The following is a 17,500-nucleotide window of genomic DNA, read 5'->3' on the forward strand; positions in this document are numbered from 1 at the left end:
AGAATAATAACAGGGTGTAGTGATCTTATTACCCTCAACCAGACAGAGAACTGAACTGGATCGACGTGTTGCGGTCCGTCATTGTACCTGGCTATTAAACCATAAAGCAGCGCTAATATGCCGCAGCGAGCTTTCAACCTTTCCAACAAGTGAAATCCAGCATCACGCCGCAGCTTATTCTCTGGGGGTAATAACTCTGCGGTCGGCCAGAAGATTGATGACTGTGTGCCCAGGCATTTAAAGCAGCTCATTTTGGCTGCGGAGGAGCAGGTCCACACACAGAAATGGAGGAATCGTCCAGAGAGGGTGGAGGATTCCCATGGTATCCATCAATCCCCGCCCCCCAGGGTCCTAATGCCCCCCCCCCCCCCCCCCACCCCTGCTGAATGATGATGGTGGTTCTGCGAGTGCCTGAGTTCACACAGGTGAGTGGGAGCAATAAAGACATTAACAACAGGGGGAGGACGTGGACGTACACTCCCGACCCTGGCTTCTGTTATGTACATTATGTAGCTGTCTTACTACCTGATCCTGTCTCCCAATGAAGTGGACCATTTTTATGCATGCATATATTATACGTTTATCTGAAAGATTGGATGACGGCAAGCACACGCATGCCCACACAGATTTAAGTTGGTGAGCCTCATTATTTACCCACATCAAACAACAAGTCAAATGGCCAGTACTATTCGACTTTGTAAATGTCTGATCCCTTTTACAGATTGAACTGTTTTCTTCTATATCCTCCACTCAACAACAACTCTGTGGTTTCCGTACATGATGTATTGAAAGGCCACATGGAGAGGTGGGCTGATGTCGATGTTGTTGTTATTGTTGAAGGTGGATAATGACTTTCCAAGCCCTCCTTTAGCCCGGTGTGCTAATAGAATCAAAGTCTATTAAGGAGCTCTATGATTTAGGACAAGCACGACAGCGGATACCGTTTCCTGTGTGCAAGATCAGTTCTCCCAGATAAGGCAGGCTGATAGTAATCGGAGTTCATTTTAATGCACTGCCACACTCACATTCTCTTCCTTAGCTTTGGGGTCATGATCTGATACATGTGTGTATGTGAATGCAGCAATCTTTTTCCTTTATCCCTCAGCCTTTATCTCAACGCCTCTGTACCCATCAGGACAACACTGATAGCACCAACCGCATGACCAGGAAACACACACACACACACACACACACACACACACACACACACACACACACACACACACCCACACACACACACACACACACACACACACACTCCGATATGCATGTACACATACACGCTTGCTCATCCCTCTATATGTGTGCGGTCTCTCTCTCTCTCTCTCTCTCTCTCTCTCTCTCTCTCTCTCTCTCTCTCTCTCTCTCTCTCTCTCGTGATGTTGAGGTGTGTGTTTGAGAGCTTGCATGAATGTGTGTTTATGTGTGAGCTTTCATGACTGTGTGTGTGATTGTGTATTTTCCTCAATGTGTTTGATGTGTCTGTGTGAGTGTCTTATGTGATGGAGTGTATCTGAGTGTGGGTTTGTGTCTGTGTATATCTGAATGTCTATGTGAGTGAGGTTAGTGTGAGAGTGAGAGTGTGTGTGTGTGTATCTGTGCGTGTTTGTGAGAGAGGTTGCATGAGTGTGTGGTGTATGTGTATGTGTGTGTGCGTGTGTGTGTGTGCGTGTGCGCTAGTGTGTGTGTGTGTTTTCCTGTGTGTGTATTTGTGTCTGTAAGTGTGTGCCTGTGTGCCTGTGCCTCTGTGTGCCTTTGTGTGTGTGTGTGTGTGTGTGTGCGTGTCGGGGCGCGTGCACGTGTGTGCGTGTCCGTGTGTGTGATGTGTTATCTGGGGTGGCAGAGCAGCGCGAGGGCCTTTCTTCCCCTCAGATATCCCACCCTGGTCTATTTCTGTCCCTGCGCGTCTCTCCGTCTCCAGCAAAGTGCTCCTGACGTCTCCCTACGCTCCAAACAGAGGAGGACTGTCAGGCATAATGCTGATAATACCGCGGAGACGGCGAGCCCAGCACCAAAGCAACAGACTTCCAGCAGAGACACGTTTCCGTCCCGGTCCTATTAGAGGACATTAGCACTCTGCCGGGGCAGGACTAAGAGGGGGGGATTACTGGATGCCCCGCGCTATCACAATGGGGTGCGGGAGGCCGTTCGTTGGTGTCCGAATCACCGAGGCTCCGGCGTTACTGGGAGTGATTAAAGGGATGGGGGGGGGGGATGTTTTGATGGGCCGAAAAAAAAAAGCTATTTCGTAATGGAAAATAAATTGTTATTGTCGAGGGAGAGGGAGAGAGAGAGTAGAGACGGGGGGGGGGGGGGGGGGAGAGAGAGATTAGAGGGACGGAAGGGGTAGGAAGGTGAGGAGCATCGAGGAGCAGGATGGGGAGACAGGGACCATGGCAAGGGTGGGGGTCGGGCGGGGATGGAAGTCAGGCGCTGGGGGGGAAGGGGGAGTCGAGTGACGGGAGCAGAGATGACAAGAGAAGGAAAGTAGGGATTGTTTTCACATTTTATTTAGGAAATTGCTGAGTCACGAGATAAAGCAGATCAGCACCTTCCCTCTATCCCTCTGACTCTCCCTCTCTTTCTTTGTCTCTCTATCTCTCTCTCTTGCACTCACTGACTCTCGCTCAATCTCTGTCTCTCTCTGTCTCTCTCTCAGACCAAGGCGGTTACCCCATCTCGCCACCAAGCATTCAGCCGTAACCTTACACTTCAAGCACGCACACACACACACACACACACACACAAATATGCACACTCAGACACACGCACACACAAGGATGTACACACACATACACACACTCAAACACAAGCATGTGCGTTCACAAACACAAACACTTCACACATACAATCCAACACACACAAAACATTGGGACACATGCACTTTAAAAGTACACGTAATCCAGGAAAAGACTTTGGAAGATAAAGAAGGTATTGTATACTAGTGTGACTACCCTGCAGGTATCCTGGCACAGTCCCATAAAGAACTGACTCATCAGAACGGGGTCAACACAGACTCATGTCCAATGTTTCTGTTCCATCACACTGTTGGTTGTTTTGATGAACATTTAAAGGTAACAAAAATGAAGGGGTCTAGTGGGCACTGCATTTACCACAAACTGCTATTTACTATTTCACCATATTGCAATTATCCGTCTTGACATTGTGTTTGTCTGAAAGCGTGGAGCACCAGGAATAACTTCTGGATGAAAATAGAATCCTTTGTGTCATTCTGCCTCAATCTGTGTAAATTGGGGTCATATGCTTAATTTACTGGAAAGTGCTCTGTATTTCCGGAACAGTACATACAAAGCACAAAGTTGGTGATTGACAGCTTGATAGCTTGAATCCATTATACTGCTCAGTGAGCAGCAAGCATTTATCCGATTGGTTAGGACTGGATTATGTTCAACCCACTGCATTAGAACAAGTAATGAATAAAGAATGGTTAAGGTTAGTGTTTCTACATTATTTGTATTGTCCTTTAATGATTGTTATGTTTTTTTTTTTTTTTAAATCTCATCATCACAAGAGCATCGGTGATATGAACATTCTGTTCATAGCTGTGCCAAGTGTTTGATGAGTCTAGCTATGTTTTTCCATTTCCCCAACAACCACAATGAGATGTCTTTATTTCATTACAACGCCTGAGGTGATGATAAACACCCACCTGTCATAGGTTGGAAAGCAGCTGCAAAAATGGCAGGGAAAAGGATAAAGAAAAAGAAAAAGGATTATGTGAGAGTGTAGAGGCAAAATAACACAAGGTACGGTGGAGGAGAGAAGGAGATAAGGAGGGCAGGAGAGACCGGTTGGAAAACACTGGTCCAGGGGAGGATGCGGATCCAGGATGACTCAGGACTTTGAACCGAGACAGGTTCACACACAAATGAAAGGATCCTGGCAAAAGAGGGGGAGGGATTTGCACTTACAACCATTCACTCTGTTTTTCAATCTGTTCCTCTGGAAATCACAATAAAAATATACTATTTCACTCATTAAACTTTACTCATCTTATTCTACCTGAGCTGTACATAAATCTAACATTGTTCTTAACCACTGTTCTTATATTTTTCCTAATTGACCATGTAGTAAATATGATGACTGGGACTTGGCAATTGATGGATGAACTTCAAAAAATAGATCAACAGATGTGAAACAAAAAAGGAGGAGACGCTGGAGGTGTGCGTGTGTGTGTGTGTGTGTGTGCGTGTGTGGGGGTTGTAGGCAGGAAGAAAGAGAACGAGGGGAAGAACAAGAAAGAGAGAGAGAGCGAGCGTGATTTCCAGGTAGAATGAGCACAACCTCACAGTTAACAAGGAACATCACCGTAGCCCCCCCGCCCCCCTAATATCTCCAACTACCGTCTCCTCTCTCCTCCAGAAGACCAGGAGAGGTGAGGGTACAGAACCCCCCACAGATTCACGGTCTCCTGGTGTCAGCCACACAGCTGTTTGGCTTGTCATCCATGGTCAGCCGTCGGGCTCTTAAGCAATACAATCACACGTGTTCAAGCACTGAGAGGCCGACTAACAGCGGAGGGGAGGTGGTGAGTGGGAAAGTTGGCCAATTCGATGTAGAATATGAACAGATGGCCTGGTAATACCGAAGCGACACTCATGTCTAATTTGGTTGGATTCCCCAAAATTAGTTTTCGCAGACTGGACCTAAAAGTTATGTTGCCATACTTTTGTTTATCCGACATATGTTGATGCACACAAATGGACTGGACTCGTACACACAGGCATGCAGCGGCATCAAAACCCACATGCACACACTTACACAGACACAGACACAGACACAGACACAGACACACACAGACCCAGCCACACACACCTTTTGCGGTTAGCGAATTAACGTTACACAAAGACTGTAGCAGATGCAATACCCTTTCTTCTTTGGGTAAATTGACTCTGATCACACATTTTACAAAATGCAAAAACTAAATTAAGCGAGAGACGTGCTTATTATCACAGCAAGAGTTTTCGGATTAATCATTTGTCCGTAATTTATTGCCCAATAAGGGACATACAATACGCTCAATTATCCCTTTATTGCTACTGAAGCTTACCGGTACACCACATAAGCCGAGCTGTGAAATCAAATATGGTTCAGCACAGTTTGAAACCAAGCAGGTGCTAATGGTGCCACGCCGGGATGACCTTTACCGTCTTGCTTTACTACGTCTCACAGATACACCGCTCCCTTCAGCCGATACCAAACCGCCGAGAAGGAATGCTACGAGACACATGTTGACGTCCCCACCAGATGGCCAGGGCCACCACCAGCATGTGTAACTAAAGGATTGCTCGAGACCGGAAGCCTCCAAAACCAGCCTCCTCAAGGTAAGCCACATATCTGTCTTGTGGTCCGGCTGAGAAAGAACGGAGGAGGTAAAATAATAAATAATTATGATATTAATAATAATAATAATAATACTAATATAAATAATTAACAGAGGCCCGTTTTTTCCCTCCCATCCAGCGCCACACTATTGTGTCTGAACAGATGGGCAGCGCACACATTTGTCAAAGACTTTGAGGAGATCCAGTGCAGCTGCACTATTAGGCTATGGATGTTCCAGCCTAAACGGGCTTGGTGGCGTGCCAGAAGCAAAGGGACGAGAGGCTCACAGGGGATGCGACGGTTCCCTGTGGAAGGGTTTAAGCAGAACATGCTGGCAGCTATTTCCCAGACAGCAGTGTGACGGCGTCCAATGAGACGGCAGGGACCAAGGTTATGACGGAATGGGTGGCCATTGAATGGCCACACAATGTTTCTCTGATGTGCTTGCGTTTTGTTCAATGCTGGTAGAAAATGTAGAACAAGCAAAGGTGAAATATTTTATAAAATATAATTTGCTGGATTCATCTTAGTATATGCATCAAACTTTTTTAAATTAAATTTCATCTGTATATGTGCAGACACACAAACTCCCCCCTCCCAAACAAACACACACAGACACACATGCATATACACAAGCAGGAATCAGCATTTACCGTGAATGAACAATCAAATATGTTTGATTGTTGTTTGATTATAAATATACCCCATCCCCCCTCCCCCCACATACACACACACACACTGCCCTTGGATTGACTTTGATTAGGTTCTATGCAATCTGCCTGAAATACTTTACGACAACAGCTCTTCGCCATGGGCCGCAGATTCAAGTGGATGTGGGTGTTACCGCGTGCCAGAGTGTGTGTGTCTGTGTGTTCTGATTTCCACCATGTCTACTGTGAGAGGAGGAGGAGTGAGCGATACCTGGAGACGCGCGAGAGAAAGAAGGAGTCCACTATTTTTGGAGCCAGCAGTCGCGTGGGTCCCAGTGGGGAGATCCACTGCGGGCTCCCCTTCTCAGATGGCACTGGAGAGAGAAAGAAGGTGTGTGTTTTTGTGTGTGTTTGTGTGTGTGCGCGCGTTCAGGTGTGCTTTTGTGTGCGCGGGTGTAAAACGTATAAACACAGACACTGCATGACTTATAGCAGCATGCATTGTAGCAAGGCATGTACGGTGGAAGTTCAGGAGGAGGACGAAGAAGATATACTTGTACTTAATTAATCCTTCAGCCTCTGCAAATGACCCTATAAGCTGCTAGGAGGAGCGGGCTGCGGCACAGTGAGACGCCCGGGAACCAACTCCAGTGGTTGGTGCCCCTTTCTTAAGTGCAGGGCAGGAGTCTGAAAAGTAGTGTAAATCGCACATTGTAAAAATGCTCAAGCTGACATCTCTGGGTCACACACACACACACACACGCACACAACACTCTCACACACACAAACCACCCTCACACGCACACACACACACACACACACACACACACACACACACACACACACACACACACACACACACACACACACACACGCACACACACACACACACACCACACTCTCTCTCCCACACACACACACACGCACACACGCACGCACGCACGCACAGACACACACGCACACACACACACAGACACACACACACACACACACACACACACACACACACACACACACACACACACACGCACACACACGTACACACCTGACATTGTTTAGGTAAAGATGAAGGACAGAGAGAGCTTGTTGTTGGCCCACATGACCTGTATATGGACCATGTAATTACAGCTACTACTGAAGTACCCGCCTCTGGCCATACACAGCCCCTACATGAGGACATTAGTACACCAACCTTGCTGTGAGGGGTCTGCAGACTGCATTCGGGTCCCAGAGGAGAGAACAGCAGTCAGCAAGGTGTTGCTCTACTTCAGCCTTCACCGTCAAGGAGATGCTGCAAGGCTGAAATGCAGAACACAAGCAAAATGTTATCAGTAAATTTAAATGAACATTGCAGTGTGAGATATTGCAGATGCAGTGTGTGCGTGTGCGTGCGTGCGTGCGTGCGTGCGTGCGTGCGTGCGTGCGTGCGTGCGTGCGTGCGTGCGTGCGTGCGTGCGTGCGTGTGTGTGTGTGTGTGTTTGAGGGGGGGTGGGGTGAGCATCTTAGGCCTAAGAAGCAAAATAACCTGCAAAGCCTCCTTATCTTAACCTATATTAAGGACTGAATTAACAAGTTGTTAGCTCTTTACATTTCCTCTTCTGTTGCTTTGACAACAAGGAAAAAGGCAACCTGGGATATAGAACAGCTTTCACACTGTACATTTGATAGCTTAGACACGCATAGTAAGTATGTAAATGTATTGATGATTTAAGTAAAAATCCTAATTTAGAAGGGACTAGCAGACTCCATTTGAAATTATTATTATTATCATTGTTATTATTGCTCAACTTTGTTTAATTTCCTATAATTTGAATTGAAAAGTAATTAAATAATACAAATAATAGGCTGCATTGAACCATACAAATAGCACAGATTTGTAGAACATGCTTTATTTCACATGGGAAAACAATGATATATATTTACAACATAAGAGTTTCCTTAATATTAAAAGTGAATCCAATGTTTACTTTTTGTGTCAAATCTTTTAGTAATAATCCGTCTGGTATTGGAGCTCTTGAGTGTCGATGTTGTGTTAAGTACGACATCGTGTGGTTATAATGAGCATTTCAGGAACACACTGGTAGGGTAGCCTACCTTTTCTTTATATAAAAAAAGGTTTACCTCATACACCACACCATTCAGTAGTATGCAATTTTTTGATCAGTTACTATAAATGATATGAAATAATAGTTTGATACTATTAAATTCAAATGTATTACATTCATTATTTTGCAAGATTAAAAATAGGCAAACTAGTCTGACAACCTTTCAAATATCCGGGGAGTGGTTTGCTGAAACAAAAGTAATCTTTTTTGTTTCGCTTTCACAATATAATACAATAAAATTGTATGTATACACGTTTTCTTCATGATAAGAGAAACGGGTTCGTCTTTCAACATACAAGCAGTTAAGTAAACATGTGACATATGACTTCTTTAATAATAGTAATTTAGGTTATTGGGAATACAAGTGGAGAACCAGGTTTTATGCCGGCAGTCCAAACAGGCCTCCACGTCTGACTTGACTTGCAGCTCAATAATATATAACATATTCTCATTTAGCTCACTCAAATTGCTTTGGGGAAAATGTCAGGGCCAAAACGCTCCAAGGGTGTTCGGGAATTGTAGTTCTATGGCTGAAGCATACCGTCATCCATTTCCTTATACCCTAGCTTTGGTTATTTTATTGTTAATGTTTTAAACACAAAAATTGTAAACTCGTCATTGAATGTTTTATGTTTCAATCTCCTTAATACTTGGTAAATATATCAGAATGGGAATCGAGTCAATTAACAACAGATCCCAGCCTGCTTCGAGACTCGCCGTTCGCTGGCTTGGTAGTTGTAGTTCAACAGACGAGATCGTTTCCTTGTACACTATTTAGGCTACATTAGTTGGAATCTACACTTTCCAGGCAAACAGATGTAAAATTGTCGACCAGGTAGGGACAAGACGTCACTAATGATTTCCTTTTAACCATTTCAACTCGTGTTAACCGCATGTACTTATTGTAGTATCGCTAGTGAAAGCCTGTAACGTCATTTCATTTTAGTACAAGCGAAGCGCATCGCCTGCATGTCGATGCATTTCCTTTTGTTTAGCTGTGTGAACCGATATGGTTTTATACCAGCCATCGCTAAATGCTTACACTTTTGTAGAGGAAAGCATTGGCTTCCTTTCATCGGTACAAATGTAACATAAAGAACCGCTGGACGCCTTGGTTGACTAGATATGTATGCTATCTCCCACAACGTTACACGTTGTTCAGCCAATAATCATAGCGTGTTTGTACTATGGCAGACATGGCTATAACGTTTTTACTATTAATATGGTCGCGTTACCAGAAACTGAATTGGTTTTGGCTTAAATCGCCGTAGATTTGTGTCTCCAATTGTATCAATTGTGTTGTTTACATCCGGTAGGCCAGCTGTGTTGGCTAATTTGCATTGCCTTTGTTGAATGAACTTGTGGCCACTCATTGGCAGTGTGTCCAAAGCCATGTCAGACTAATTCTCTATCTCCATTGTTCGTTATCAAACTCGAATAACTCAGTCACTAACATATGAATCACGTCCCACATCATGTCCCAACACCCATTTGACTGTGTTCTGTGTCTCACAGGACTGAATTTATGGAAACATGTCAAAGAAACGGGGAAGGTAGGCTTAAGCACGAGGTCTTCATCATTTTGAAATGAGTCCCTCTCCAGTCTCCTCAATGCATGTTAACAATTAGCCACAACTATCTGATTGGTCCTTATTTGAGTGAGATAGCCACTGATGGACAATAAATACCGGAGTAATGGCATGTGCTGACAGTATTATAGACTACTGTAAGAAATCTTGATCATTATTGTCCTCATTGTGTCTTTAATATGTTGAGGTGTTGTGTTGTATGTCAATATGTGGCATGATTTGTTAACAGTGGGTCCAATCTGTGTTTTGGGTTATTGGTGAAATACTGGAATCCATTTTACCTGTTCAGGAGTTGGGCAAAACCAAGAAATGTTGATTGAATTGCCTTCTGCAATTCCTCCATATTTGAGTCGTAGCCCTACTCAAGCAATCCTAGTTTCCCTGCTTGAAGAAAGAAAAAGAAAGTGTGGATCCGGTTGCCGGGGGAATGAATGCAAGCATATGAAAGGCACCATAACGGTGGTTCCGCTGTATTCTCTAGAATGTATTGTCTGCTGTGGCTGTGTCCTCCCAGGAAGCGCAGCAGCGGGGAACTGAGCGAGAGCTGTGCGTCAACGCTCACCCCGGACCCCGACAACCTGCTGGGCCTGAGGATCCAGCACACGTGGCGGGAGAAAGGCAACCTGACGACGTGGAAGGGCACGGTGCTGGAGCGGCTCACCGTGAGGAACACGCTGTACATGGTGAAGTACGACGGCTTCGACTGCGTCTACGGCATCGAGCTCTTCAAGGACGAGCGGGTGTCCAATCTGCAGGTGCTGTCGGAGAAAGTCGGTGAGTCTGGTCGTGCGCGCGTTAGCGGGCAGGGGATGTAGTGGGAGTACAGGATGGGAGATTCTTGGTCCAAGAAATGCAGGTCACAAAAGGCCTTGATAAAGAGTGAAATCTGGGTCCTAGCCGTTGAATTTGAGAAAAAATTAAAATAATGTCAGAAAAAAATATTTGGGTAGCATACACTTGTAACCGAATTACTCTCATAAACATCTTATCAATATTTTAATTTATTACAATGTCTTTCGTTGCTCGCACCAAGGCCTTGTAACAGCACATTTATCTAACAGATTGACCGCTCATAACGTTTCTCCATAATAGCAGCATTACTAATGACTGTTTTTTAAAAAGTACAATCGGCAGATAAACATCTTGGGAACACACCGTATATGTGAGGACAGCTGCTCGTGAATTAGCGATGATGGGGTCACTCAGTGAACCCCCTCGCCTCGCCACAGTGAACAACAGGATCAAGGTGCCCGCGGGAGCGGAGGAGCTGGTGGGCCGGGCCGTGGAGCACCTCTTTGAGAAGGAGGACGGGGAGAAGAACGAGTGGCGGGGCATGGTGCTGTCCCGGGCCCCCATCATGACCCACTGGTACTACATCACCTACGAGAAGGACCCCGTGCTCTACATGTACCAGCTGTGGGATGACTACAAAGATGGAGACCTGCGCATCCTCCCAGAGTCCGGTATGTTCCCTGCATGCGTCAGAGGCCATGTAGTGTGTCGAGAAGACCCCCCCCCCCACCGCCCAGGAAAAGAGTTTTAAGATTCAGCTAGTTGTTTTTTTCCGATTTCATCTTGTGACTAGTAATAATAATGTAGTAGTAATGTAGTAACGCAGGGTCAGGGTTGTCTTCAAGGTATAGATTTGGAATAAACTAGCAGATTGGCTTCAGGGGACTGCTCTTTATTTCCCATCTATTGAAGGATATGGGTTTTATTTTCCTCGTGCTCCAAAACAACTATGATTAGGTTCACCTTTGGTACTCTGAAAAAGAACTGCCCCTTTATTCAACTCCAAAGCATTCATTTTTGAGGATTTTTTTTCTCATATCCTTCAAGCCCAACAAGCCTCCAAACAAGAACCAATTTGTTATACAACCCTGCATTTCCCCGTAATAGCTCTTAATATTCTCTACCCTCTTGTTCATCCTGCCCCCCCCCCCCTCTTCCTGCAGAGAACAAGCACCTGCTTCCCGCAGACAGGAAGCCCGGCGAGGAGACGGAGAGCCTGGTGGGTAAGCAGGTGGAGTATATCACAGACAATGGTCTGAAGAGAACAGGCCTGGTGATCTACCAGGTCCCGGCCAAGCCCACCGTCTACTACATCAAGTACGACGACGACTTCCACGTCCACGTCTATGACCTGGTGAAGACCACCTAGTGCTAGTCCAAGCCCCCCGTCACAGCTCTGTTAACCCTGCAGTACATAACCAGGGGCTCTGATCATGTACTGCAGTGTTAACGGAGCTGTTTAACCAACGGGAGAATACGAGCCCCAGCTATATAGTTAGGCCCTACAGGTAACTCCTTTATAAGTTCATACTGGCAAGTGAACGCTATTTCTATTTATTTGAATGGCACTTAACCAACATTTCGGTTTTGGTACTTTGTTTCTCATTAACAACAAGAGGGGTACAGAGGGAGTGCTTCACTTATTTTTTGTTTAGTCTCACTATTGAAACTCCAAAATCTTGTTGCATAAATCCGAATCCTACTTTAACTTCTTTGCTTTAGTGGGCATTTATTTTGTATGCAATGCTATTTATTTCATCTTGATATGGTTGTACTGGTCATCGTACAATTTATTTTGGTGAAATGTCAAGTGCTTCATAATGTGCTGTTATTCCCACGTCAGAATTCCTAATAATCAAAGAGAATTCAAACCTAGATGCGATCCGTCATGCTCGTTAGCGCACATTATTTAAACTTATTTTATATCTAACTGTATTCAGATAGGGAACAAACCGAATTTCTATTGTCTCATCTTGAGAAATCCGTAATTGTTATTTGATATACTATTAAAATGTTTATCTAAATGTGTCCCATTATCTAGATTATCATTTGTTACAGGCATTTGTATGTTGGTAAATCTTTCTCTTTGCCATAAAGGAATACTGTGACAGGGATGTACCAATAACGAGACTTATGCATCTGATATCAGTTCAAAACAAGGTTGTACTATGGTATTGTTTACCTTTTTAAGAGCATTTCCTCTGATACAAACAATGTGATGTCTGTGATTTTTGGTCTTCTAAAAAATATTGAATTGGTTGATACTTGGTTATTAATCTAAACCGACGGACTGCGGAAAACAGTGGTGGTGGTGCATCCCTGGTGATCTTATCATTGAGTTATCATTTACTGTGACCCTGCATGTGTATTGTCTTTTGTAAATATAATGTTAAACATTTTTAAACAACATTATGTTTGTTTTTTGTACTTTCATTTGTGTAAACCTTTACATTCGATACAATTATTAACTGAATCTAATTTGAAATTTATCTAACAAAAGTCTCAGCAGCACATATTTCTTGTTGGAGGCATAATAATGCCTCAGCTTTAAGAATATTCCAAATAGTAGTTATCTTCTAAATAGAAAAGCAAATTAACAGAATGCATGCCACTAGCGATCATTCCATAGTATAAAGGCCAATTAGCTTAAAGCAGGGTTTGAAAAACAATTTTCTCAAAAAACTGCCTGGCCATTAACCTGCTGTCTTAGTGGAAATTTAGGCCCAGAATTATGAAGGCAGGAGTAACAACCTAATAATTAGTATACTATATATTTATGATAATCCAACATTCAATAGCAATATAGAAATATTTGGGGACTGTTATTTACACCATTTTCCCAGAGATGTTCAATGGGGTGGGGTCTGATGGCAAGGGCAGTTATTAAATGTAACACTTTGTTTGACTGAAGCTTGTATTTAAACAGCCAATGAGTCATATTTTCATTCATTGGCTCGAATCTTCTTCTCTGCCCATTAGAAGAGGGAGTGAATGGAAGGTCACTGTAGTAACAGAATGTTGATTCATTTTGTCTAAGCCCGAGCATTTCCCAATCCTACCATGTTTATCTGAGGAGTTAGGCAGTACATCTCCTCTAGTCATCTCCTCTGATAAGCGATGGATGTATTCGCTTCTTGGACATCTCAGACTGACAGATCATGAAGAAGATTCTGGTGTTGGTGAAGAATGATATGAATTTACTACGGAATGGTAACATTGAGGCAGGAATCAGGGTTCAATCTTACTTCCTTGGCTAAAGGCCAAATCACACAGGTTGATTAATCTTTAAAATAATAAAGATCTTTGCTTACACGAACACCAGCAATGCGCTTGAATTCGGACTGGATGGCCTAAAATAATCAAGGTAAAATTTGTCCCTGCTTCCATGAATGGTGCAAACTAACACATTTGAATACAATTTGAATGACAGGGCTTCATCTAGGGATAAAAAACAAATGATCAGATTTGCTTATTCTCATCAAACTTTGAGATGGTTTTGTCTTTATGACCAATGAACAAAGCCACAAGCTCCAACTTCCCTCCCCCACCCACCTCCTCCAGGCCTGTCCAGGGTGCCAGGCTGCAGTCGGGTGCCAGCAGAGCCATCAGAGAACAGTTGGCTTCCCATCCTACCAGGCCGGGAGCCCACATCGTGTTAACAGTGAGGTGGGAGTATGCTGACTTACTGGCTGCTGCTCTCCAGAGAAGGTCTGTGCACTCGAGATGTCTATGTGTGATGCCATTTGTCAACTATTTTATTATGCTTTCTTTCACACATCCATTTTTTTTAATGCACCATTCAAAAAGATGAATGGTGGAATTCTCTCCCTCTAGAATTAAAACCAACGGTTGGCTTTGGTTATGTCGTTATTATGAGATGCATGTCAACATGGTCACTGCTATTGGATGCTAATACTGCTTCTTTCTGTTATTGTGGATGACTGAGCAATCATCCTTTCTTTTGAGATATCTAAGAGGTTAAGCAAACAGAAGAGGGACATATAATTAATATGATAACCTGTGTGACATTTTATAAACGCTGATCACAAAGTCTAAATTGTGTTACAAATTCTCAATTGACCTTCCTGGCAGGTGTTGAACTTTAATGCTTTGGTCAAATCAGAACATGAACTTTTTATTGGCAGACATTTATTATAGGTCATATTTTCAAAATCAGGCTTCATAGCAACCAAAATCTAACATTTCTATAAATGTTTGCTTCTATATTGAGGTCATTTGTAATATGAATCTCACAGTGCCAATTTAAAAGAGTGGTCAGAACGTTTTCGAAATCCCTTGTTATTATACAAGCTATTTTTACCTGTCTGAAGCTACCCTTTATTCAGCAAGGTACATGGTAAATATGTCTCGATCCATTCCATGTATTTAGTTGTACTAACAGCATTCTTGTCAAGGATGTCAATACAAATATCCCAGAATCCCCCCCGCTCCAATACATCCTCCACCCAAAACTACCTTGTTCAGCATTATAAAAAAATACGTTACGCATTCCATTACTTGCACTTTCAAAAGAACCTTGGAACATTGACGACATTTATATTTGGTAGCTATAAGCAAACAGTTTTAAGGCTTCTTTTGTGTTGCTTAGCAACGGAAGCTGGTCCTCGTTTTCTATATGAAATGCCAGCATGCCCTCTATCTCGAGATTTACAGGGCTCTGGGTCTGTGAACAGCAGTGATGCATTTTTAATCAAATCGTTCATTGTAAATCCAGGAATTACAAGAGTGGAAATTGTTTCTTAAGACAGACACAGCTTGGCGTCTGTGTGTGATTTGATATTAATTGTTTATCTTCCCCTCCTCTGATTCCTTTGGCTTTGAGTCGAGGGCAACAGCAGCTGATACTCCAACGTTAGAGCAAAAGATTTGAGCTATTAATGGTATGTTTTTCAGTTGGTTCAGATTGGCACATAAAGAGAAAAATGTATAGAGTGTAGACACAATGATTACAAAGGCCTGCGTTTTTGGATTCATAGGAGTGTCACAATCTGGGCTATTTCAGTGTATCACAGGATACAGAGTTCTTACAATAAAGCTCATCTTTCCTGCTCTCGACGCTGAATACACATGAAAGATTAGAGTAGAATGTTATACAAAATGATTTCATTTCGGGTGGAGCTATACAGCATGTGTGCTGTCTGTTTGACACAGCAGTTCATGAACCACCACCACCACCACCACCTCCTCCACGAGGCTCATTGACATAAAGTCAGCCAAGGAGAAAATCAAGTCCGTCTGTCAACCCTTCATCAATGTAAATGAGACTGTAGTGAATACTTGTTTGTGGTTTACCACAGAGCCATGAGCCATTGTGCCCGGTGAGTTTGGTGGGCTTATCAAAGGCCTGCGCCCACAGACAGCAAGTATGTCGCTACTCCTTCCACACCCACCCCTAGTCTGCCTTTCTATACAGGGACCTTGCAATTGAAAGCTCCAATCCAATCGAAGCACTTATGAAACAATGAACAATTTACTTATTCTATGAATTGGACTCAGTCATAGTGTCCCTGACTGAGTTATATTACGTTATTTATTCACAGGCCTCTTATAGGACTGTTTAAAGGCTTTTCAATCATTTGAATCATGCAGTAATCATCATCATGGTTTGTAAGGTCTTGGCATAGAGGGTTTATTTTCATATATCCAGCAGAAAGATGCGTGTGTTAGCAAATGTTCCCACAGTTGATTATAGCAGAGAATCAATACAACATCTGTTACAAAAAAACTAGTGGTGCTTTTAGTATTAGCATTTTGTGGTCCAAATCATCACTATGTATTGCAATTTAGCTGTGAGGTTTACAATGATGACATCATACATTCTCCTAAAGCACATTGTCGTGATCTAAACTAAACATGTTGGTCAAACTGCGCATATATCTACAACTTGTTCTCTTTCTGTTTGGTCTGAGGTAGAACGCAGACTATTGCTTGTACCGAGAGGTAGACTGGGACTTGTTGTTCTTTCATCAATGCCACAACAAAATCACTAGTCTTCCATTCAGAACAACCAGCACGTTCCATCAATCCAGTCTTCTGTTGGACCCCTTCCCATTCGCTGCTCCGATCTATCAAGAGGAAATGATGATATATTTATTTGACATCATAGAAAAACTTGATAATACTTCATACATTTGGTTCCATGTTAGACCCCGGAATTCTATTCCACTTTGTTAATGACCTTATTTTAATCTGCAGACATATGCGGCCTGCGGGGAGCACAATAGGGAATAATTGGACTGGTAATTTAGGTTTGAAGGACCATGGACTCTACGTGCCACACTGGCAATTTGAGGGTCTTAGAAATGGGAAATTGAAATATCCAATCGCCATTTCTCTCCCTCCTTCTCTCCCTCTTTCTCTCTCTTTCTCTTCATTTCTCTCTGAAGCCTGTTGACATTCCAGTCTGTCTTTGTTGTCCTAATGCCAACCTTTCAGCCCCTCTCACAAGAGGAACAGCGGAGGAGGAGGGGGAGAACAGACAGCACTACACAGCACTTGAAAATAAACCCTATTCATCAAATGCTGCAAAGAATAACGCACATATCCACGCATCCCTCATATGAGTCCCATGAAGACAGGGGCAGGAGGAGGAGGAGGAGGGAGGAAGCTAGGACGGAAGGAAGGAAGCAGAGGGTGAGGGAAGAAAGAGGCTGTCTCCCAGTCTCCAGTATGTTCCTAGGCTGGTAGCTACGCGACAAGACTGGGAGTCAGTGGGAGAGGGGGATGGGAATAGGGGACAGTTAGGCAGGGAAAAGAAGAAATGGAGGAGAGGAAATGGGAAAAGCACCGGTTGGTCGCATGTTGCAACTGAGGAGTAGATGGGGACAGCCGCTGCCATTTAGACAAGGCCATATGTGTATCGATGAGCAATCCAGTAGGACGCTAATAAGCAGATTGTCTGAAATAATTTGCAAACCTTTTCCACAGAATCAATAACCTTTTCTAACATTCACACTTCGTCTTCCTAGTGATTCTTATTAAATAAGTACAAATAATA

At 43.5% G+C, this 17,500-nt stretch overlaps 2 protein-coding genes across 2 annotated transcripts in view; both read left to right on the forward strand.

Moving 5' to 3' along the window:
- Positions 1 to 9,622, forward strand: part of LOC132463106 (potassium/sodium hyperpolarization-activated cyclic nucleotide-gated channel 2-like) — a 19,892-nt gene extending 10,270 nt beyond the window's left edge. Inside the window, exon 5 of the mRNA XM_060059046.1 lies at positions 9,617 to 9,622. Within this exon, the coding sequence (XP_059915029.1) occupies positions 9,617 to 9,622 (6 nt within the window). The remainder of the gene's footprint in view (positions 1 to 9,616) is intronic.
- LOC132463366 (spindlin-W-like) lies at positions 8,622 to 12,891 on the forward strand. Its single transcript, XM_060059462.1, has 5 exons — positions 8,622 to 8,936; positions 9,617 to 9,654; positions 10,205 to 10,464; positions 10,920 to 11,153; positions 11,646 to 12,891. Exons 2-5 carry the CDS (start codon positions 9,635 to 9,637, stop codon positions 11,849 to 11,851), a joined length of 720 nt encoding a protein of 239 aa, XP_059915445.1. The 5' UTR covers positions 8,622 to 8,936; positions 9,617 to 9,634; the 3' UTR covers positions 11,852 to 12,891.
- The last annotated feature ends 4,609 nt before the right edge of the window (positions 12,892 to 17,500 follow it).

This window comes from Gadus macrocephalus, chromosome 8 (assembly GCF_031168955.1).
Source record: "Gadus macrocephalus chromosome 8, ASM3116895v1".
Taxonomy (NCBI): Eukaryota; Metazoa; Chordata; class Actinopteri; order Gadiformes; family Gadidae; genus Gadus; species Gadus macrocephalus.